This window comes from Puntigrus tetrazona, chromosome 5 (genome assembly GCF_018831695.1).
Source record: "Puntigrus tetrazona isolate hp1 chromosome 5, ASM1883169v1, whole genome shotgun sequence".
Taxonomy (NCBI): Eukaryota; Metazoa; Chordata; class Actinopteri; order Cypriniformes; family Cyprinidae; genus Puntigrus; species Puntigrus tetrazona.
The window spans coordinates 25,028,780-25,053,363 of NC_056703.1; the positions used below are offsets into that span (position 1 = coordinate 25,028,780).

The 24,584-nt window shown below is 41.3% G+C and overlaps 1 protein-coding gene across 1 annotated transcript in view; it reads left to right on the forward strand.

Annotated features, from left to right (window-relative positions):
- The first annotated feature begins 3,927 nt into the window (after positions 1–3,927).
- LOC122344632 (integrin alpha-L-like) overlaps positions 3,928–24,584 on the forward strand; it is a 41,336-nt gene continuing 20,679 nt past the window's right edge. The window contains exons 1-4 of the mRNA XM_043238152.1: positions 3,928–4,134; positions 11,571–11,691; positions 11,994–12,088; positions 13,285–13,340. Of these exons, the coding sequence (XP_043094087.1) occupies positions 4,026–4,134; positions 11,571–11,691; positions 11,994–12,088; positions 13,285–13,340 (381 nt within the window). The 5' untranslated portion in view covers positions 3,928–4,025. The remainder of the gene's footprint in view (positions 4,135–11,570; positions 11,692–11,993; positions 12,089–13,284; positions 13,341–24,584) is intronic.

Here is a 24,584-nt window from a genome sequence, read left to right on the forward strand (position 1 = left end):
GAAGATGACGTGTGCCAAGTTTTCAGGAAAAACAAAAGAAGAAAGGCACCAGGACCAGATGGTGTGATTCCAGCTTGTTTGAAAACCTGTGCCGACCAACTGGCTCCCATCTTTACACAGATCTTCAACAGATCTGTGTGTAATGCCTTCATGCTTCAAACACTCCACCATCATCCCCATCCCAAAAAAAAACAAAATTACTGGACTGTGGCTCTAACATCTGTGGTCATGAAATCATTTGAAAAACTGGTTTTGGATTATCTGAAGGACTTTACTGGACCCTTACTGGACCCCCTGCAGTTTGCTTACAGAGCAAACAGGTCAGTGGATGATGCAGTCAACATGGGTCTGCATTATGTTCTGCAACACCTAAACAGACCAGGGACTTGTGAGGATCCTGTTTGTGGACTTGAGCTTGGCCTTCAACACTATCATCCCAAACCTCCTCCACCCCAAATTAACCCAGCTCTCGGTGCCCACCTCCATCTGTCAGTAGATCAGCAGGTTTCTGACAGACAGACAGCAGGTAGTGAGGCTGGGAAAATTCTCATCTAGCACCCATACAACCAGCACTTGGAGCCCATCAGGGTTGTGTCCTCTCCCCACTGCTCTTCTCCCTCTACACCAACGACTGCACCTATAAAGACGCTTCTGTCAAACTCCTGAAGTTTGCGGATGACACCACAGTCATCGGCCTCATACAGGATGGTGACAAGTCTGCTTACCGACAGGAGGTCCAAGAGCTGGCTGAATGGTGCAGTCTAAACAACTTGGAGCTCAACACACTCAAAACAGTTGAGATGATAGTAGACTTCAGGAAGAACCATCCAAGAACCAGTCATTCAGGTTCCTAGGCACCATCATCTCGCAGGACCTGATGTGGGACACTCACGTTGACTCGATTGTTAATAAAGCCTAGCAGAGATTGTACTTCCTTCGTCAGCTGCGGAAGTTCAACCTGCCACAAGAACTGCTAAAACAGTCCTACTCTGTGATCATTGAATCCATCCTCTGCACTTCTATAACTGTCTGGTACAGCTCAGCTACCAATTCTGACCTCAGAAGACTAGAGAGTCATTGGTACAACCCTCCCCACTCTTGAGGAACTGTACTTATCCAGAATGAACAAAAGGGCTAAGAAAATCACTCTGGACCACTCACATCCAACATACTCTATTTTTGAACTGTTGCTGTCTGGTTGATGCTACAGAGCACTGAGTACCAGGACAGCCAGACACAGGAACAGTTTCTTCCCTCAGGCAATCCAGCTCATGAACACTTGACAACACTATTATACATTATTTATTTAACATACAGACTTACTTACACTTCAATTTGCACATAACACTGTAGAAAAAACATAATTCCTGCTTATACTCGAATGTCTATACTGTATATTGTATTTTTGCTATTTTGTACATTTTATATTTTATATTTTGTATATTTGTATATAATTATTTTTATTGTCTTGTCTTGTCATCCTGTTGCACTGTAGAGCTTCTGTCACTAAAACTAATTCCTCATATGTGTAAACATACCTGGCAATAAAGCTGATTCTGATTCTGAGAGTTTTTGCCCACCATCAGAAAGTTGTTCTCCATTGGATCATTGCGCATTTCATCATTTGCGCTGCAACAACTCCACAAACCTGCTGTACAGAATGACTGGAAGCTGCCAAGGACCCAGCGCGAGCAGCTGCAATGAGAATCACTGAACTGCTCCAGTGTTCCTTTAAAGAACTCCATTGACCCTCTGCACCTTCAACTCTTGAACCTTCCAAAATTGAGCAGCCCACCAACTAAAGACTTTCACAAATGCCCATTTAAATCGCATCGCCCAGGAAATCCCAAAGACGTCACCCAAGATGAGCGCTGTGACCAATCATAGAAGCCAGGATTCCCTCAGAGAAGCCAGCATTTTCTGAAAAGCTAACGATAATCTAAAAACTTTTGATTTGATGAATTTTTGTGTGTGCTATCTTAAAACTGGCAAATATACTTTGGACTTCATTAATCAATTCCCTCCCAAACTGTGTGTGTGTGTGTGTGTGTTTGTGTTCATTCTTAGCTTAGTCCTGTTAATAGAAGTATAGTTCAATAAACTTTCTGTTTCATAATTAAGAGTCGTTGTCTTGTGTGTTGTATATTGTAAAGTCAAACTCTGGAACAGAAAGTTGGGCACACAGAGCACATGGGAATTTGTTGTTATTTTGCTGATGACGAAATAAAGAGAATTGGTAAGATACATGTAGTTGTGCTAAACCCTGGATGGATTAGTTAATAAAGTGTATTTTATGAATTTCATGAAACCAACTCAAATTATTACGATTCGATTCCCCAAATATTGATTAAAGACCTAATGCAGATGGGACCACCAACCCGTTTGTGTGCCGCAGCGGCCATAGCGAGAGGTGGGTCGATGTTCTTCCTCTTCTGCACGTGCTTTTTGCTAGAAAAGGGAGGCAGAGGGGCAGAGGCTGCTGTTTGGATGTCAATATTTTCGCAGAGCAATGTAAACAGTTCTATGTAAGAATTTTCTGTGCTGCTCTCTTTAGGGTGCAAGTGTGCTCATTATTTTTGACATCAATTTAAGTCTGCCTTATTGTCAATTCCACAACACGTACAATACATACATAAAATTGTGCCATTAAAAATGTGTAAAATGCTAGCATTCATTTGATGTAAAATATTATAGAATTTGAGTCCACTAGGCAAAAAAAAAAAATCCCAGGAAAAATAAAACCATGCCTTTAACTCAAAGCGTTGCAGTTTATCATCAGATATAGCATACATACACTGAAGCACTTAACAAAAAGATCACAGCTGCTTCAACAACTGTATAGTTACTGCTTTTAAATAAAGTATTTGTGTCTCATCACTGACTCTAATCTCCAGGACAATGGTGACCCATAAAACTATAGTCAACTAACTCTATCTCTACTGAGCGAAAACAAATTAATACAGCTTAGTTTTAATTTATTTACTCTCCTTATCAATTCATGACATTGCATAACTTTTCTTGTGGAGCTCTCAGTAAAAAAAAAAACTGTTTGGCTAATATGTTGTTCTTCCTTGAATTAACAGGAATTTACTGTCAGCAGGGTCAAGTGTCTGTTTTTCTACAGTTTGTTGCCATACAGTATTTACAGAATATTGCTGTTAAATTACATTTCATGCTGTTTTTTTCCATCTTAAACCTTTAGACTTTTTAATCTTACATTTTCTTTGGCTGCTAACAACATGTGTTTTAAAACATGTGTTACGGCCAAGAAGACTTCAATCAAAATCTACAATGTTGTTAATTAGTTTTTATTTTTCCTTTTTCCCCAGTGCTTTTCTCTTATCAAACTGATCTTGTAATATCACATTAGATTAAAAGAATGAGCAGATAATGATGCAAAATTTCTTAAAACATCACTGACAATATGTAAAAAAACTCTATAAAACACACCTTAAGAATCAGCATATGAACCTCAACAGAGACAATCAAAAAATTAAATAAACAGATCAACTAAAGTTTCATATGCTGATTACTGATCTCTGGGTGTGTCTAAAAGAAGCAGCAGAACTAAAGATTTTGTGCATAAGATGTTTTAGAATGCTTGAGAGAGTTCATTATTTTGCAGCATCATAAATTATATATTGCAACTTTGTGCAAGCCGCTACATGATGACTATTAGCCATAAATATTGCAGGAGTGTAGAAAGATACTTTTATTGAAAACAACAAATATTAACCCAAATGCATAGATTTTTACAGGATTTTCCTGTTGTAATGAAAAAACAGGATGTTACTCTCAGAATATGCCAGTTTTTATGTCAATTTTTTACAGTGTACTTACAGTCAGTAGAATGTTTAAAGTGGACTATCGAAATAAAGTGTTACCACATGTTAAAACGGCTTGACATACCACATGATTGCAGCTTAGTTTCACTTCACTTTCATTGCGGAACTTACATACAGTGAACGTGTTTGCTTGCATATAGATAATTTCTCTTAAATTCTCTTTATTATCATCTTTCAAATATGAATATTCATTCTTTTAAATTCACTGTTCATACTAAACTGATTCCCTGCTGTATCTTTCATCTTTGTCAAGACTTGTTTTTATGGGTTTTTTTTGGATTTCTCCTGCGTAAGTATATATATATATACATATATATTATTTATTGTTTTTTATATATTATCTTTTTAAACACTATGTTTTAAATACTTTTTGAATAATCTTGTATAATGATACAAAAAAAACTTCAAATTGTACTTCAAATAACATTAACATAATATACATTAGTAAATCACCACAACTACAACTGTGGTTAATCTGCTTAATGTTTTTCTCTGTATGTATTTATAGCCTACAGCCTATATTATCAAATTTGACTGAGAAATATAATTTAAAGTTGTGTAAATCATCAAACAGACATTATAAAAAGAAATATTTAGTTTTAATAAATGTATTATATATACTCTGAACCATGAGGGTCAGTAAATGATGATACAGTTGCTGTTTTTGGATGGGTGAAATAGGCTCTACCATTATTAATGATTTTTAAAAAATTTATCATTAGTACAGAAATATGAAATAATTTATTTAGTAAAATGATACTCTAAATCAGTGGTTCCCAACCTTTTCTTGTTTGAGGCACCCTTGGAAAGCCTTTCAAAAGTTCCCGGCACCCTTATAAGGAAATAGATATTTAAAATCTCCGTAGCTTTTTTATTATTATTTATTTATTTGTTTCATTTCGAGAGTTTGCATGCAACAACACCTTATACCTAGTCCTAGATGATATGAGAATACTGTTTACACTGATTCTGCCTTAATAAAAAAATTTTGTTGAAATTTTGGCGGCACCCTCAAAAGATCTCACGGCACCCCTTAGTGCCGCGGCACACCGGTTGGGAACCACTGCTCTAAATAATAAAGTGAAACTGTCAGTAGGTGGTTGTAAATGTCTGAAAGTTGAGTCATTTATTACTTTATTTGATTTGTTCAAAATGCTGTTTCATTCAAAAGTGAAGTTAATGGCAGTTTGTCAAATTGAAGGCTAAATCCTTTCACATTTGTAGGCTGCATTTGTAGGGTGTGTGTCTGTCACACCCCTGGACTCTTCGGCTGTGTTTTATTCATTTTCTGTCATCTGCCTTTAGTTCCTGTTTAGGGGTCAATATAGGGGTCAAGCCCTGGAGGTGCATAGGCACCTATTGTAACCATTGGCATTTTTCTTCTTCTTCTTCTTCTTCTATTTCTTCTTCTACTACAAGTCTATGGCGGCCCATAGAACCGCTTATCGGAAAGTTGTAATCATAGCAAATTTTGAGTCCCTAACTCAAATTTTCTAGCACCACCAATTGTCCAAAATTTTGAAAACTTTATGCTAATAACTTAAGAACTGTAAGCCAGAAAATGTAAATTATTTTACTCCTTGGCTCTTGCCGAGTTGAATAGACAGCAAAAAGTTTTGTTTTTTCACTATTTTCAATTGTTTGTAAAACCTACTTTACTTGTTTTAGACTGTTGCACCGATTGTCATGACAACTGAACCAGATCATCTTCAGACCATGCTGGCAAAAAGTTATGAAATTCAAATTGATTAGTCAAACTGTTCTACAAAAAGCATGTAAAAGTGGACGTGAGGCTATATCTCCATAATCATTTGGCCTTATTGAGTGTGTGTTATAACAAGCATGACCTGAGACTTCCTGCAGTGTTTCTCCGCTGTGGCCCCTAGTGGTATGCACAATTGCATATTTTTGCTGAATGCATTGGCCAAAAATCACAAAACTATTTGTGGGAAGTCAAATGATATAAAATTTTCCCAATTCAGCCATTGTGGGCTCTGGCCATTTTGAATTTTGTTCTAAATTACTGTATCTTAAAAACACAAAAACACACACAAAATTTTCAGCAACAATTACAACAATTACAAAAATGTTCAGCACCATGCCCCTGATGGTACTCAAAAATTTGGGGAGTTATAAAAGTTACAATGAAATTTCAAAGAAATGGATTTTGTGTTGATACACAAAATGATTTTCATTTAACGTATAAACAAATTTTCTGGAAAGATGCCAGACTGCATCTGAGGCTGTATCTCTGAAAAGGTTGGAGATATTACACTACACTTTGTATGTGCCATTGTCATTTCACACTGACCACGCCACATAATTTTGGTAACAGTGCCACCTATCGGTCAAGAATAATGAAACCTGAATTAACCTTTAATTATGAAATATCCAAAAATGCTAAAAACCTTTGATTGGATTAGCCTATTAATATAAAACCAGTGTCAAAATATTCCTTAGGTCATGCCGACAACAGACACACCAATTTTTAGTTGGAAATCAATCAATCAATAATTTTTATTTATATAGCGCTTTTAACAACACAGGTTGCATCAAAGCACTGTACAGTATAATGTAGAAGAGTACAATGACAGGGATTTATAATGACGAGAGTGACCAATTTGTTATTAAATGCAGAGACGGTCTCTGTAATCAATTCAACGTTAAATCACTAGAAGTTAAGTGTCCCCAACAAAGCAAGCCAGAGGCGACAGCGGCAAGGAAACAAAACCCCATGCATACAGAATGGAGAAAAAAAAACCTTGGGAAAAACCAGACTCAGTTGGGGTCAGTTCTCCTCTGACCGGACGCCCAGCACTTAACTTCTAGTTCAATTTTAAACGCAGCTGTGTCAGATAGTGTAAATGACTTAGTGTGTGCATGTGTGTGTGTGCATCAGGATCTGGTGATCTGTCCACGGGTGCATCTAGGTTTTCTGGTCTCTGAAGAACATAATCTCTGCGTGCTGATCCACCATCTAGTCTGGATACAAACTGTGAAAACAGATTGAGAAAGAGACAGGACTAATATTAGCGTAGATGCCATTCTTTTTACGATGTCACAAGTACATCGTATTTTTGGAGTAGTGTTCCCGGTTCCAGCAAAACTAAGTAATGCAGCCTAAAAATCCTTTAACGGATTTGAATAATAAAAAGTGTGTTGGTGTGTTATGTCTAGGCTAAGTTAAAAAGATGTGTCTTTAATCTAGATTTAAACTGGCAGAGTGTGTCTGCTTCCCGAACAGAGTTAGGGAGATTGTTCCAGAGTTTAGGTGCTAGATAGGAAAAGGATCTGCCGCCCGCAGTTGATTTTGATATTCTAGGTATTATTAAATGGCCAGAGTTTTGAGAACGCAGCAGACGTGCAGGACTATAATGTGAGAAGAGCTTGCTCAAGTATTGAGGAGCTAAACCATTCAGGGCTTTATAGGTAATTAATAGGATTTTAAAATCTATCCAATGTTTGATAGGGTGCCAGTGCAGTGTTGACAGAACCGGGCTAATGTGATCATACTTCTTAGTTCTAGTAAGGACTCTGGCTACTGCGTTTTGAACTAGCTGAAGTTTGTTTATTAAGCGTGCAGAACAACCACCCAATAAAGCATTACAATAATCTAACCTCGAGGTCATAAACGCATGAATTAATATTTCTGCATTAGAGGTTGAAAGCATAGGTCGTAATTTGGATATATTTTTAAGATGGAAAAACACAGTTTTACAGATGCTAGAAACATGGTTTTCGAACGAAAGATTGCTGTCCAACAGTACACCTAGGTTCCTAACTGATGATGAAGAATTAACAGAGCAGCCATCAAGTGTTAGACTGTGTTCTAGATTATAATATGTGGGGGTTTTAGGTCCAATTATTAGCACCTCTGTTTTTTCAGAATTTAGCATTAGGAAGTTACTCATCATACAGTTTTTTTATATCAACTATGCATTCTGTTAGAATTTGGTGTATATCACCAGGCTGAATTTGGTGTATATCACCAGGCTGTGCTGAAATATAGAGCTGATTATCATCAGCATAGCAGTGAAAGCTAACACCATGACTCCTGATAATATCTCCCAGAGGTAACAAGTACAGGTTGAAAAGTAACGGTCCTAGCACTGAGCCTTGAGAAACTCCATATTTCACTTTTGAGCGATATGATACCTCCTCATTTAATGCTACAAACTGATAGCGGTCAGATAGATATGATTTAAACCATGCTAAGGCGCTTCCTCTAATGCCAACATAGTTTTCTAGTCTATCCAAGAGAATGTTGTGATCGATAGTATCGAATGCTGTGCTAAGATCTAATAGCACTAATAACGAGATAAAACCAGTCTCAGTACTACGGTACGGTCTAAAGCCTGATTGGAAATCCTCGCAGACACCATTTTTTTCTAAAAAGGAATACAGTTGTGAGGATACTACCTTTTCTAGTATCTTTGACAGAAAAGGGAGATTAGAGATTGGTCTGTAATTTACTAAGTCTTTGGGATCAAGATGTGGTTTCTTAATAAGAGGCTTAACTACAGCCAGTTTGAAGGTTTTGGGAACATATCCTAATGACAATGATGAATTAATAATGTTCAAAATAGGATCTATGACTTCTGGAAGCAAATCTTTTAATAGTTTAGATGGAATAGGGTCTAACATACATGTTGCTGGTTTAGATGATTTAACAAGTTTGTTTAAGTCTTCTTCTCCTATAGTAGAAAAAGAGTGTAATTTTTCCTCAGGGGATCTAAAGCTCACTATCTGATGTGAAACTGTAGTTGACGGCTGCATAGTTACAATTTTATCTCTGATGGTATCAATCTTAGAAGTAAAGAAATTTATGAACTCATTGCAGCTATACTCTTGGGGAATATTAGCACCTGTTGACGTTTTATTTTTTTGTTAATTTAGTTACTGTATTGAATAAATACCGGGGGTTGTGTTTGTTTTCTTCTAAAAAGGATGAAAAATAATCAGATCTTGCAATTTTTAATGCTTTTTTGTATGACAGGATACTCTCCTGACAGGCAATAAGAAATACTTCTAATTTAGTTTTTCTCCACCTGCGCTCCATTTTCCGGGCTGCTCTCTTTAGGGTGCGTGTGTTGTCATTATACCATGGAGTCAGATTGTTTTCTTTTATCTTTTTTAAGTGCAAAGGAGCAACTGTATCTAAAGTGCTAGAAAAAAGAGAGTGCATAGTTTCTGTTATATCATCAAGTTTTTGCATCGTATTGGATGTGCTAAGGAATTGAGATAAGTCAGGAAGATTACATAGAAAGCTTTCTTTTGTGGTGGAAGTGATGGTTCTACCATACTTGTAATAAGGTGCAGAGTTTACATGTTTAACTATACAGAGTTCACACAAGACTAGATAGTGATCTGAAATGTCATCACTTTGCTGCAGAACTTCAACCATTTTAACATCCATTCTGTTGGAAACTTTTTTTAGCTTCTTTTTAAGAAGAGACCAGGAGATTCTTGGTAAAGCAGGAGTTCGTTTTTTTATTTCGTTGCTGTAGTCATCTGCAAGAAGTCTTCAAGAAATCTTTAAGAAAATCGTCAAGCAATCTCCAAGAAAATCTTCAAGAAATCTCCAAGAAACAAATCTAACCGAAACATGTTAGGTTGAAGTATATATGTTTCAAAGGGGGAGGAGTACACAGAGGTGGAGACCAGTAAAACAAGAGTATGCAAATGCGATCAGGAACTTAGCCCAGAACAGGAACTTTCCCGATCCTTGATCTATTTAGCATCCAGGTGTCATTCAAATGCATAGGTGAAACAAAAGGCACAGTTGTACCTTAGGATTAGCATTCACACTTGATTTAGGACACCTACCAGATGTTCAAGAAATGAAAGACAAAAGATAACTGTCTCGGAGCTTGGGCTTCCTGCTCTTAGAATGTAAATCACAATACACATTCAGCATATACTGTTATATTGGCGTCTGTGTTTAACCTTTTATAAATTTGTAATACAACAATTCCATGTGACAGTATTAGATCTAGAGTATGATTTCGACAATGAGTAGGTCCAGAGACGTGTTGTCTAACCCCAAAGGAGTTCAGAATGTCTAAGAAAGCTGATCCTAATGAGTCTTTTTCATTATCAACATGGATATTAAAATCGCCAACAATTAAGACTTTATCTGCGGCCAGTACTAACTCAGTTAAAAAATCAGCAAATTCTTTAATGAAATCTGTGCTGTGCCCTGGTGGCCTATATACAGTAGCCACTACAAAGATTACAGGGGATTTATCACTAACACATGATTCTGTAGATAATGTTATATGCAGCACCAAAACTTCAAATGAGTTATACTTAAAGCCTGCCCTCTGATAAGTACTAAGAATGTTGTTATAAATTGTACCAACACCTCCCCCTTTACCTTTTAAATGTGGCTCATTTTTATAGCAATAATTTTGGGGGGTAGATTCATTTAGAGTAATATATTCATCTGGTTTTAGCCAGGTTTCTGTCAAACAAAGCAAATCTAGCTTCTGATCTTTGATTAAATCATATATATAAAGTGCTTTTGTGGAAAGTGATCTAATATTCAGCGAGCCAAGTTTTATTGTTTGCTTATTTGAATTATAGGTAGTTTTAATTTGTTGGACATTAATTAAATTATTGCTTTTGATTTGGTTTGGACGTTCTCTGCATATTCTAATTCGGGGAACAGACACAGTCTCTATAGTGTGATATCTAGGTGAAAGAGTCTATGTGCTGAGAATTAACTGCCTTCTGTGACGTGAGGCAGCTAACAGACGATCGGTTTAGCCAGTCTGTCTCCTTCCTGACCTGGGAACTAGTTGGTCATGTTGGAGCTATAAGACTAGATGCTATATTTTTAGATAGAAGAGCAGCACCACCCCAGGAGGGATGAAGCCCATCTCTTTTTAACAGGTCAGGTCTGCCCCAGAAACTCATCCAATTGTCTATAATTTAATCATATTACTGGTGGTTTCAATCATGATTTCCAGCCATTTAAATTTCAATCATGTAATTATTGCTTTTATTACTCATTGTTGCATTTGGTCTAATACTCCAGGCCATGCTTAGCTTCTTATTTTGCCGCAGGAGTGCATGGCCCTGTGATTGCTGCATGCAGCTATATTTGGTTTTGTTCCTATTCTCATTAGTTCATTAGTCATCTGTCCCTCATTATCTGCCCTACTTAAGTTCTAATCCGCTCAGTTCTCCCTCCTCCAGTATTGAATGTTGTTTTTGTGTTCATCTCTGCGGCGTTGCCTTATTGGAAATAAATGTATTTAGTTTTTGGATTATTTTCTTGTCTATCACCTGCTGGTAGCACAAGTGACAGCGTTATAAAGAACATCTTATTTCGGAATATTACCGGTTATAAATTTGACCATTATTCTTAAGAGTAAATTGTTGTAATATGCTCATGAATCTGTTATAATGCTCAAATAACTGAAATGCATACATCATCAAGCCTTTTTCAAAAACTGAAATAGGCTTGATGATGTATGCAGCCTGCAAATGCAACCTTAAGAGGATCCATCCTTTTGTTTGAGAAATGACCATAGGTTCTTTCTGAATGGTTCATAGATTGTGTACAGTAAGAGCAATGGAGCGATTAGAGAGCAGAGACTCTGTATGCTTTTATGTCATACACTGACATATATATATATATATATATATATATATATATATATATATATATATATATATATATATATATATATATATATATATTACTTTTGTATCTTTCAGTGGCATGTCATTCCTTGGGGTTCAGTTTAGAGACACTGCATCCAAGAGTTTTCACTGTGCCTGAGCGAGGCTCTCATTTTGGCTATCAGGTTTGTCATTTTGGACCAACCCAAGGAGACAGGTGAGGCCTATACTTTAATCAAGTATAAATCATTTTTGAAGAACGTTTCTGAGATTATTTTATAGTATTTTTTTATATTGTGACCAAAATCACAAATTCCTAACTATTCTGTGTCTGATGACTAGAAAATTATGAGGTTGTGTTTTGTAATCCACTGTAAAGAAATGTTTTAAAAAGTTCTTCTTCCCAAGTATATCTCTAAATCATTACATACCAACATTAACACAGTTGCAATAACATTTTGTTTCCCTGTTTCACTATTGCATATCCTTCCTGTTCTCTTTTGTGGTGTTCTCTTTTAGTGTGTTAGTGACGGCTCCTACCCTTTATAATGGAACTGGTGGTCTTTATAAGTGTTCTTACAGTGGTAATCAGTGTATGCTGCTCCCTCTAACAGGTGAAATGCATTTTTAGACACATATAATGCTAATATTGTCATGTTTTCCAATGTCAAGTGCCATACAATAAATCCTACAGGTCTTTTTTTCCCCATTTTGTCAAAATTGAAAAGGTCATGTAGATAAAATGTAACTTTTTTCCTCCTTCGGACATCTTCAAATTGGGTCAAATGCAAATGGCCTCAGCTTGACATGATGAACGTCCATGTCCCTACAATGCTTTTCAGTTTAGATTTATTATGCCCATTTTAATACAGCCTTTGATGGTAAAATCATCTAAATTTATTTACTTAGATATTAACAGCTTTGACAACCAGAGCTATGAGAAATGAATTGTTTCCTCACATAAAAAAAAGAAGTAAATCATCAACTTTTGTGTGAAAGTTTCAACACTGCAGAGGACAAAAAAAAAAGTTTTAACGCTGGGATTTGGCTTTAAATGAACTCGGTGTTTCAGGTCAATTAATGTTTATGTTAGAACACAAGCATCTTTACCTATGACTTCTGCTCTATGCTTATCTGCTTGTTATAATTCAGTTATAGCAGCCGAACATTACCTAATCTTATAAAGGCAAGAGTTAAGAGCCAAACTAATATAAACACTAAACACTGTAATGGTAACTGTAATGAAATAAATAAAAATTTATTCATTTTGCTATTAACAGCTTTGACAACCAGAGCTATGAGAAACAGATTGTTTCCTCACTCAAAAAAGGAAGGAAATCACTTTTCGCACAACTTTTGTGTGAAAATTTCAACACTGTAGAGGACAAAAAAAGAGAAATAGAAGTCCTTATGTAAGGAACAAATTAATTTCTTAAAAACCAAAACCTGCCATGCATTAAAACTAATCTCAGAAGGGATTTCCAAAGGAATGAAGGATTTCAAGAAGCGAAAACAACACCCTCTCTCCCTGTTGTTTACGACACCCCTTTTCACCTCTGCCCTTCTGCCTCCCCTCCATCTGCCCAAAAGACTCAAAGTTCATTAAGAATAAGGCATTATATACCATGTGTCAAGTAAACCTGCTGTTTATTTTTCATGTTTGGTCTCATCTGAAAGGTCTCAGATGTGCGATTGGTAAATTGGCTCTTAACGTTTGCGTTACTTTATTTCAAGCTGCTTTCAAACATATTGTAATGTATTGTGAAATATGCTATATAAATTAGCTGCTAAAATTTGATTTCCCTTTTAGTTAATCCAGGCATTGCATTTGGTTTGGATCTTGCCTGTGATGATAATCAAGCTTTGGTAAGTAAAAACAAATTAGGGTGTCTCCGTTTTTCTCCATTGTTTCTTGCCCACCTTGGAAGAAGTTGATGCAATGTATTTGTTCTGATACATGTTTAAATGCATAAACATATCCAGAGGCTAATTATTGAGGAGGTCAATGTTGTATTTTTTTTTTAAAGTGCACCTATTATGTAAAAACTATGGTGTTTGAACATAAATATGTGTTGGCAGTTTGCGAGCATAACGATAAAATCAACCCCTTACTTACTTTTTAATCAAACCAAAGTCTCAATAGGCATGTTTTTTGATTCTCTGAGCAATGTGACAGCACATTGCATAGGCCCTCCCATGTCCATTTACTGACAGTCATGCATTACCATAATTTCTACCTTCATGAATTCAGTTGATTTTAATTCATATAGTGAGATTAGTCCATGCTACGCTATTTGTTCTGTAGTGTTAGCAAACACATCTTTCCTGTGCTGTCGAGTTGTGATTGTAATTTTTTTCTTTGGTGATTTTTTTTCTGCTTGTTAACGTTATATGTCTTCAAAAATTGACATTCATGACTCCATTAACCCACAAAATGGAGAAAAAAAACTTTGGGGGAAACCAGACTCAGTTGGGAGCTCAGTTAGTTCTAGTGTTCCCGGTTCTGGCTAAATAATGCAGCCTAACAGTCCTTTAAAGTATTTGAATTATGCAGTATAATAATCTCAATAAATTATGGAAAAGTTAATTTATTTCAGTAATTGTGAAACTTTAAATAAATTCAGTGCACACATACATCATCAAGTAGTGATGATTTTGGCTCACATTTAACATTTAAACCCACCAATTCAACAAATTAGAATACTTCATAATACTAATAAAAAACTTTTGGTTTTCTGGAAAGTATGTTCATTTATTGTATGTTCATGTATAATACTTGGTAGGGGCTCCTTTTGCTTTAATTACTGCCACAATTTGGTGTGGCATGGAGGCGATCAGTTTGTGGCACTGTGGAGGTGGTATGGAAGCTCAGGTTTCTTTATTAGTGTACTTCAGCTCATATGCATTTTTTGGGTCTCTTGTTTCTCATTTTCCTCTTGAGAAAACCCTATAGATTATCTATGGATTTCAGGTCTAGTGAGTTTGCTGGCCAGTCAAGCACACCAAAACCATGGTAATTTAACCAACTTTCAGTGCTTTTAGCTCTATGGGCAGGTGCCATATCCTGCTTGAAAATGAAATCAGTGTCTTCAAAAAGCTGGTCAGCAAAAGGAAGCATATTGGTAAATGTGTGCAGTGAGGTTGGTTTTTAAAAACAACAGTCATCATAGACTATGAAAACTTAACACCAGACTTCAAGCAACTTGGACTAGGAGCCCTTCCTCCAGAGTCTAGGACCTTGGTTTCCAAGTGAAATACAAAACTTGCTCTCATCTGAAAAGAGCACTTTGGACCACTGGGCAACAATCTCCTTAGCCCATGTAAGATGCCTCTGATGTTGTTTGTGGTTTAGGAGTGGCTTAACAAGAGGACTACGAAAAACTTTGGTGTGGTGGCTCTTGATGCCTTGACCCCAGCCTCAGTGCATTTCTTGTGATTCTTGAATCAATTTTGTTTGACAATCATCATATGGCTGTGGTTCTCTCGGTTGGTTGTGCACCTTTTTCTTCCACACTTTTTCCTTCCACTCAACTTTTTGATAACATGCTTAGACACAGCACTCTGAATAGCTTTGTGTAGCCTAGTGAACCGAACTGAGAAACCATTTTGAAGGCTCAGGAAACCTTTGCATATGTTTTGAGTTGATTAGCTGATTGACATGTCACCATATTCTAATTTGTTGAGATTGGTGTTTTTGTTGTTGTTGTTGTTAAGTGTGAGCCAAAATCAACAATTTGAGTTGAATTGCTGAAATAATATATCTGCATCCTGAACAGTGTAACTATTCATCAGATATTGCTTTGGAGCTGACAGTCTAATGACTATGAGCTTTGAAGTGTTACAACGAAGAGGAGAATCTGAAACAAAAGCTGTTCTGGGTGGCATCGCACACACAATCAGCAGCATCCCTGCATTGCAGCGATTCCCCTAGGTGTCTCACCTAAAAGACCAATTTCTGTGTGAGGTCATTTTATGTCTTTTTTAACTTGCCATTTCAGCTGTGCCCTCTTGGGTGATGAGGACGCATTTGGGGTGGGAACATGTCCTCAATGCTTGACGGTGCTGCTATTCCTCTCTGTCCTTCGGGATGGAGTGGCACTTTCTGTTGTCACTTGGCCTGGTTTTTCTACTGTAAGATCACCAGCCAACACATTGGGGGATCTGAGGTATACGGTGAGTGCCGCTCTGCTGGTTCCAGCCCTGTGGACCACTCACTCCTCCCACGGTGCCTGTCTCATCCAGCTGACAAATAATTTGGTGGGGCTGTCTCACGGCGGTCCTCTTGTTTAGTTAGGTGTTGACCACTGTATAGGGGGATGGGCTATCATTAACCAAGGAGGATAATGAGTCAGAGCCTTTGGATGCTGTCTCTTCTGGCAGGACAGACCCAGAGCTGCTAGCCATGTTTGCCCGGGCTGCCATGAGTATCGGGCTGGAGGTGTCTACAATTGGTTCCTTCAGTGCTGCCTTGTGTGCCTTGTGTTCGGGGCAGCCGACTCTCATCATGTCCTGACCCTGTTCTATTTCAGGAACAGCAGGTTGGCTTCTCCAGAAGTCATGTCAGCGAATTGCTCTGGGGCAATGAGAGGGTAACAACCTTTGCATAGCATTTGTCTCACACGCATTGCTTGCCAACATTTGCAGTGCAATCAGGTGGTAATGGGTTCAGGTTTTGGTTCAGGTTTCTGTTCCCTTCATCAAGGAACAAGCATTACACACATTCAGATTTCTGAGTTCAAAAACTTTGCTAATCTGTGTAATTTCTGCCAGATGTCTTTACTAACTTCTATGAGCACAAGTCAGAGCAAATTTTTTTTAGAGCTCAACTTTTTAAAGAAGATTATAAAAATGCTTTCCTCTATTACAACAGCCAGCAACGATTTACTTCTTTTTTTGATGTCTTATGTCGATTTGCAAACCAGCTTTTGGTGCATATTTTGCCACCAATTGGAATGTGTGAGAAGATGATATCAAAGGAAATGTTTGGAGAAATTGTTTAGAAAATAAATAATAATAACCCTTTAGCAAGAAAAATGTGACATAAGATCAGGCCACAAGAGGGCTCCTCAAAATTAAGACATATTAAGAAAAGCTTGACCATGTGCATGTCTGTTTTAAAAAAGAAGAAAAAAATCTTGTACTATCAACATAACATCTGTCATGATTGAGGGGTCTGAGGCATGCGGATCCATTCGCTGGCTTTTATTGAACAAAGGCATGGTCAAAGGAGGCAGATGTCCAAACACAGTAAACAGGAGTATAAGAGGCAAGGCAACAACAGAATCCAAAAAACAGGCAGAGATCGGGTCAGGCAGCAAACTAATCAAAGTATCAAAAGACAGACAGGGTCAAAAGCAGAGCATCTATGAGTTGAGAAACACAAGGAAAACTAGGAACAACAATCTGACAATTAAACAATACAACCTGCAGGTGAGGGACCTGCTACAGTATTTATAGTCCCACAACAGGAAGTAGCAGCAGAGGAAGTGAACACAGATCATCCAGGGGTAAGGGCTCCCTCTGCTGGTTTGGTGACAACATCAACATGTCAAGTTTTCCTGGAGCAGAAAAAACTTCCATATTTATAAATGAAAGCAGTGTGCAAATTTCACTATTGCCCAGCCAAATACTGTTTCACAATCCAAAATAATCCTGCAGACAAGATGTAAACATGTTAGTCTAACAAACTGGACATATACAATACAGACTCTGCTCCTAGAATCTGTGTGTTCATTGTTATATGGTAGGGGGCGCTAGTACACATCTTATGTACTGATTACTGATTAAAAAAAAAAAACGACATTGTAAAAAATGTTTTACTATATTTATTTAATAAAATTGTTTCTAAATATTACAAGCAATACTATTAATTAATTCAACACATTATAATTATTATTAATCAAATGAAATGCTTACAATGTTTATTACAAAACAAACACAATGCTATGCAAGCGAGGCCAGTACTTGGCGATCAAAAAACTATTTGCTAAAATGAAACATTCATGCACATGACAAAAATTTTAACAAATTCACATTTTTGTTGTTTACATGGAGATGATACAGGCATCTTGTTCAAAAGCTTGTGATGGAGGGAACGGAGATGTTATGTCATGACGACCGACTGGGGTCTTGCTTGGTGCTCTTATTAGCTCTGATAAGAGAAAACGCTGTAAAGGTCCACCCACCGACCGGAATCCAGTGGCTGGTTGAAGGCTGTATGCGTGTAGACTCTTTCTGGCGCTTCTGCAAAATCACTTATATTTATTAACCTTGTGTTTCCCCAATTTTAGTACTGACCTTATATAATTTGGTATGACTCCAATTTCCGTGATTCTGACTCTGTTACTTTTAATGTTACTGCTGATCCCTCTAGTTGCGATTGAATTTAGATCATCAATTAACTATAATACTTCTTAGTTTTGACTTTTCGTTCGTTAGGAATCTGGGTTGCTTAGAGACCTTGTTTGGCCAGAACAGACTCACAACACATCTGGGCTAGTCCAGGTCTTAGTCAGAGGCTACCTTAATGCAGCCATCTCCTCGATAGACTCAAAAAGAGTATTTTTTTATGCACTCCCTAAGTAATAGCATGCTAAGCCAGTTTGGTGGCCAGAAGTCAAGATCTCAAAAATGTGCCCTCGGCTCCATCCATCAATCGTTGATCTGACTCACCCTAGCACGCCAACAATGCGGAAAACCTCAGAAGTCACTAACCTACTAGAAAAGTTATTCCAGACAATATTATAAGTTAATCAAGATTAACATTTATTATGCCAGGCAGTACTGTTTTCCAATTCATGATATTTCATTACATTTATATAACTGATCAGCAGTAAACACCCAAAAATAAAGAAAGCAAACTAAAAACAAAGAGATAAAACAAATTATAAAAAGCATCATTTAAAGGTCATCGTACCTGGCAATGAAGACACACAGAAGTTGTGTGGGAAGATCTGTTTACAGAAAGCTTCCTCAAGTGGTTTGCCCACTTTCTTTAAATACCCAGACTGATCAAAGAATCAAACATTTAGCACCCAAATGTGAAACTTCTCCCCAAACCATTCCCGTGCTCATCCTTGGAGCAAAGACAAATGGTTATCAAATGGTCTTTATTGGGGCACACGCTCACCAGGAGACCAGAAACCCTTTCACCAGTCACACCTAAACCATTTACATTAGCCTCCCATCTGCATCTGTCACACTCAAGGGGAAGGAGAGGTTTGCCTAAACAGGAACCAAAAACATGAGGGGTAGAAGGGGGAGCAACCAAATTGAGCCACATATTGTTTTTACTCTTTCCCGCAGATCTTCTCGCAAGATGAAAGAGAGTTTGATTACTTTACTGTAGACTGGAACTCTTGCTTGGTGAAATCCATCCTTACAACGCCAATGAAATTTGGCCAGTGGTTAACTAATCCTGAGCCCCTCTCCGTCACGTGGGTATAAATAGGCTACAGGTGTAACCACTCATTAGATTTGCTGAGGAGCCGAAACCAAGTTTCAGCTCTCGATGGTTCAAGGTTGTGGCAAGAAGACATAACATCTCCGTTGCCTCCATCAGGGAACTAGGGTTACATACGTAACCAAGACGTTTTTTTGTGACGACAGACTGGGGTCTAATGGAAAACGCCACAACCTGAACTAGTTACTATCTGATTGCACTGCCACAGTTGGCAAGCAGCGCGTGCCATGCAGAGGTTGTAACCATCCCATTGCCCCAGAGCAAAACGCTGACCTTGGTGCCCACTGGGGGACTAGAGGTGAGACCAAGACTACTGGAGAAGCCAACCCGCTGTTCCTGAATTTGAAATTCTAACGGAAAGGATTTCGACCTTCCAAGAGGGTGTTAATCTCTTCTATTTGTTGAAGTTGGCAGAACAATGGGGAAGCGGACTTCCTGGAGACCACATACTGACCAAGGGGGGAGTGACATGTGGAAACTAGTAAGTACTAACCCTAGAAGGGGGCAGTAAGCATACGACTTATCTCTGTGGCAGGTCCTATCCGAGGCCGGAGAGGAACAACTGGCAACAGAGACAGACAGTGGACTGGAAGACCGGAATCGGGCAAGCCGTGGTGATACTGGGCCTGGTCTCAGACTGCTCCGACCAGTCTGACTGCCAGGGGTGTTAGAGGAAGCCCAACCAGGGTTAGCCATCTGGAGAACTTACTGAAAGGAGAGGAGTTTGCGGGCAAGCTGTGACATGCGATGTGACCGTAAACCTCCCTGATGGTTGATGTACGACATAGTCACAGTGTTGTCCGTGCAGACCAACATGTGCTTGTCCTGCAGCAGCGGCCGGAAATGATGCAGGGAAATGCTGCAGAGCTAAATGCACTGCCAATAGCTCCAGGCAGTTGATGTGCTAAAGCAGGCAGGGTCCTTTCCAAAGTCCCAAAGCTGCCTGCCCGTTGCATATAGTGCCCCAGCCCGTCATGGAGGCATCTGTGGTTACCACCACATGCCGTGACACTTGTTCTAAGGGCACGCCGGGCTGTAGAAATGCAAGGTCTATCCATGGGCTGAAAGTGTGATGACAAGCCGGCAGTAGGAGGGGCCTAACCGTCATCTCTTGGTCACTGGGAGACCCAGAGGATAAGGAAATTGCTCTTTTTCTGAAACATTTGGTACCACAGACCCTTGAGAAGTGGCAACTGGAGGATCAGGCTGAATCGCCTCAGTCTGCTGTTGTACTGCTGAGAACGTCTCAGGTTACGAATGTAACCATGGTTCCTCTAGGGAACGAGACGCTGCGTCACAAACGCTTTGGGAACGCCTTCGGCGTGAGCCGTTCTGAACCACGTGTGAAATCTGTCCAATGGAGAGGAGCGACGTCATGGACGAGATGACGTCGCATACCAGGAAGTATAAAGTCACGCTCTGCGATGCCGGCACCAGCCTCTGTAGTGAAGTAAGCGCCGGCAGGGGTGCGGGAAGTATGGCATCGGGGCGCAGCGTCTCGTTCCTAGAGGAACCATGGTTACATTCGTAACCTGAGACGTTCCTCTTCAGGAACTCGAGCTGCGTCACAAACGCTTTGGGAACGAGATGCCCACGCCGCCATAATTCCAAGGCCCTGCCTGAAAAGGGGTCCTCAGACCACCCATCAGAATAAGACAGAGGAGCCAGGAGCGGGCCTCATGTCGAAATTATAGAAAGGGCAAAGTGGAGGGCGTGGACCACCCCGCAGCGTTGCAAATGTCCCCGAGGGGCACACTGCTAAGGTAGGCCATGGAGGCCGCCATATCCCTTGTTGAGTGGGCCTTGAGCCCAGGAGGGCACGTGAGTGCCGAGGCCTCATAGGCCATGTGGATAGCCTCGACTATCCACCTGCTGAAGTTTGCTTAATAGCAGCACAACCCCTATCTATACCTCCGCAGAGACACAGTTCTGCACTACATGTCCAGTACTCGCACTGGACGCATTTGCAGTTGGACTTTAGCTGCCTGGAAGGGGTGAGGACAGGAGGCCTGCAGTACGATCGGTTGCGGTGTAACAGAGGGCACTTTAGGTGTATAACCCACTCTTGGGTATGCAAAAACCTTGGCCATGCCTGGGGCAAAGTCCAAGTAAGTAGGGGCCACGGAGAGGGCCTGCAGATCTCCCACCCTCCAAAGAGAGGTGATGGCGAGGAGAAATGCTGTCTTATCCTATAAGACAGGTAAGGGAACCTCTTCGAGGGGCTCGAAGGGTGCCTTACACAGAGCCTCTAACACCACAACCAAATCCCAGGGGGGAACTCTGGTTCGCACTGGAGGTCTCAGCCTCAGCACACCGTGGAGGAATCGTGTAACTAATGGGTGTCTGCCCACTGAGTGGCCACCAATAGGGTCATGATATGCAGATATGACTGGCACGTAGACCTTAGGGTGGAGTGGTTAATCCAGTGGAGAATGTCGCCTGGAGGAACTCCAGCACTGAACCTACTGGGCAGTTAACTGGGTTCAAGTGGCGGTCTCCACACCAGGAAGTGAACATTCCTCACCTCCTGGCATACACGCTCCTCGTAGAGGGAGCTCTGGATTGGAGGATGGTCTCGACAACCTCAGCTGAAAGACCAGAGGCTATGAGTCGTGCCCCGACAGGGGCCACACCCACAACTTCAGTAACTCCGGGCGAGGGTGAACTATTGTTCCCTCCGCCTGAGAGAGTAGATCTGGCCTCAGGGGGATCTCCCACGGACGACCGTCTACTAGGCCGATGAGGTCCGTGAACCATACTCGGCCGGCCAGAACGGGGCTATGAGCAGTAGTCTGATTCCGTCCTGGCGCACTCTCACCAGAACTCCTGGGAGCAGGGCAATCGGAGGAAATGCGTACAGGCGACGTCTTAGCCACGCCTGTGACATGGCATCCAGTCCCAGGGGAGCTGGATGAACTAAAGAGAACCAGAGGGGACATTGTGCATTCCCTCGAGAAGCAAAGAGGTCCAACTCTGCCTGGTACAATGCCGACCAGATCTGCTTCACCACATCGGGGTGAAGCATCCATTCCCCTGGCCTCAACCCCTGTCTCGACAGGGTGTCGGCTCCCGTATTGAGATGCCCAGGGATGTAGGTCGCTCTCGGCGAGCAGATTTTGTCCTGGGACCACACAAGGATCTGGTGCGCCAGCTCGTTCAAGGGGCGCGAACACAGACCTCCCTGGTGGTTGATATAAGAGACCACCGCTGTGTTGTCGGTGTGCACCAACACATGGTGACCTCTCCGGTCTGGGAGGAGACAGGTGGTGATAGCCACAGACCGTGGGCCGGGCGCTCGTTCAGCACTGCGCCCCAACCGGTTAGGAATGCATCTGTCGCAAGCAAGATGCGGCGACAAAGAGCTCCTAACACTGGGCCCTGATTCGGAAACCAAGGTTACTCCATGTAGGCATGACATGATGCTTGATTTTGCGGAGTGGGTTTCCCCTCGGGGAAAGCACCTTGGTCCTGAGTCGCCACTGTAGGAGTCTCATGTACAGCAGGCCAAAAGGTATCACGTTGGACGCAGCTGCCATCAGCCCCAGCAGTTTTTGATACTGCTTGACAGTGATTGACTGGCCTCCCTGACTCTCTCGACTGACGTGAGGATCGACTGCACACGAGCAGGAGATAATTGTGCCCGCATCGTGGTCGAATCCCATACCACGCCTGGGTATATGGCCCTCTGATCGGGACGCAATACCTCTTCTTGGCGTTCAGTCTCAAACCCCACTCCCCCATATGGGACAGAACAACATCTCGATGTTGAACTGCCATCTGCTCTGATTGAGCTAATATCAACCGATCGTCGATATAGTTGAGTATACGAATGCGCTGGAGTCGCAGTGGAGCCAGAGCTGCATTCATACACTTTGTAATTGTGCGGGGGAGCCTTTAATCACACCCGGATCTGGTGCGCCAGCTTGTTCAAGGGGCGCGAACACAGTTCTCCCTGGTGGTTGATTTAAGAGACCACTGCTGTGCTCTCAGGTCTGGGAGAAAGTGCTTCACGCACAAAATACAGCTAACATCTGTAGCAGATTGATATGCCACCTCTGGTGGTGATCCACAGACCGTGGGCCGGGCGCCCGTTCAACACCGCGCCCCAACCGGTTAGGGATGCATCTGTCGCAAGGAGTCCGCGACATAGAGCTCCTAACCTTGGGCCCTGATTCAGGAACCAAGGCTTCCTCCACAAGTCTAAGGCCCGAACTGTACGGCGTGACACTTTGATTTTGCGGAGTGGGTTTCCCCTCGGGGAGAACCCCTTGGTCCTGAGCCACCACTGTAGGGGTCTCATGAGCAGCAGGCCAAAAGGTATCACGTTGGACGCAGCTGCCATCAGGCCCAGCAGTCTCTGATACTGCTTGACAGTGAGTGACTGGCCTTCCCTGACTCTCTCGACTGACATGAGGATCGACTGCACACGAGCAGGAGACAAACGTGCCCACATCGTGGTCGAATCCCGCACCACGCCTAAGTATGTGGTCCTCTGAGCGGGACGCAATACACTCTTGATGGCGTTCAGTCTCAAACCCAACTCCCCCATGTGAGACAGAACAACATCTCGATGTTGAACTGCCATCTGCTCGGATTGAGCTAATATCAAGCAATCGTCAATATAATTGAGTATGCGGATGCCCTGGAGTCTCAATGGAGCCAGGGCTGCATCCATACACTTCGTAGATGTGCGGGGTGAGAGTGCTAGGGCCGAACGGAAGTACTCGATATTGGTTTGCTACGCCCCCGAAGCGAACCTCAGAAACTTCCCGTGTTGAGGAAGGATGGATATGTGAAAGTATGCGTCCTTCAGATCTATGTTGACAAACCAGTCCTCGGATCTGATTAGAGTCACCACATGCTTGATTGGTAAGCATTTTGAACTTCAGTCTGTTGACTGAGCGGTTCAAGACCCTCAGATCTATGATAGGACGCAACCCCCCCGTCCTTCTTCGGAACAATGAGGTAGCGGCTGTAAACCGAACTGAATTCGATAGCCTTTCTCTAATGTTCGTATGACCCATTGAGATACATTTGGCAGAAGTTTCCACGCTGCCAAATAATCTACTAAGGGAATCAGCCCCTCGAAGCTGACCTCTGGTATGTGAGATACGGGTAACTCGGTGGCCTGAAGCGGCTGACCGGCAGGCAGACACCGGGCTAGCTGTAAACGGGACCCCCACGGGGGTGGCGCGCTCCCTGACCGTGACGCACCCTCGGGTGAATCCGGCTGGGGAAACGTGCTGGAAGCCTCCGCGCTCTGGCACGAGGGCAGAGATAGCGGAGTTACTCCCTGAGGGCCCTGAGGAGGAACGGGTGCCGACTGACCAGGCGTAACCTGATCCTCCCCAGGAGGGGCAGCCCTCAGAAGCCCTGAACCACTCAGGGCTTCTTGGCCGTGGACTTTCTGTCCAAAAAGGCCCTCAGGTCTTTAGACCGAAGTCCCGGCCCAGAGCGTCGCCGCCCCCTTGCCGTTTTTTTTTTTTTTTTTTTTGGGGGCGAGAGGCGACGCTCTGTTTCTGCGCTCGCCTGTACGAGGAGCTGGCACGCGGTGGGGGCATCTCTCGTCCTGATGCCCCCTGAGATCGACCTCTTTCAGCATGTCGGCTTGGTATGCCTGCAACACCGCCATTGTGTGCATGCAAGAC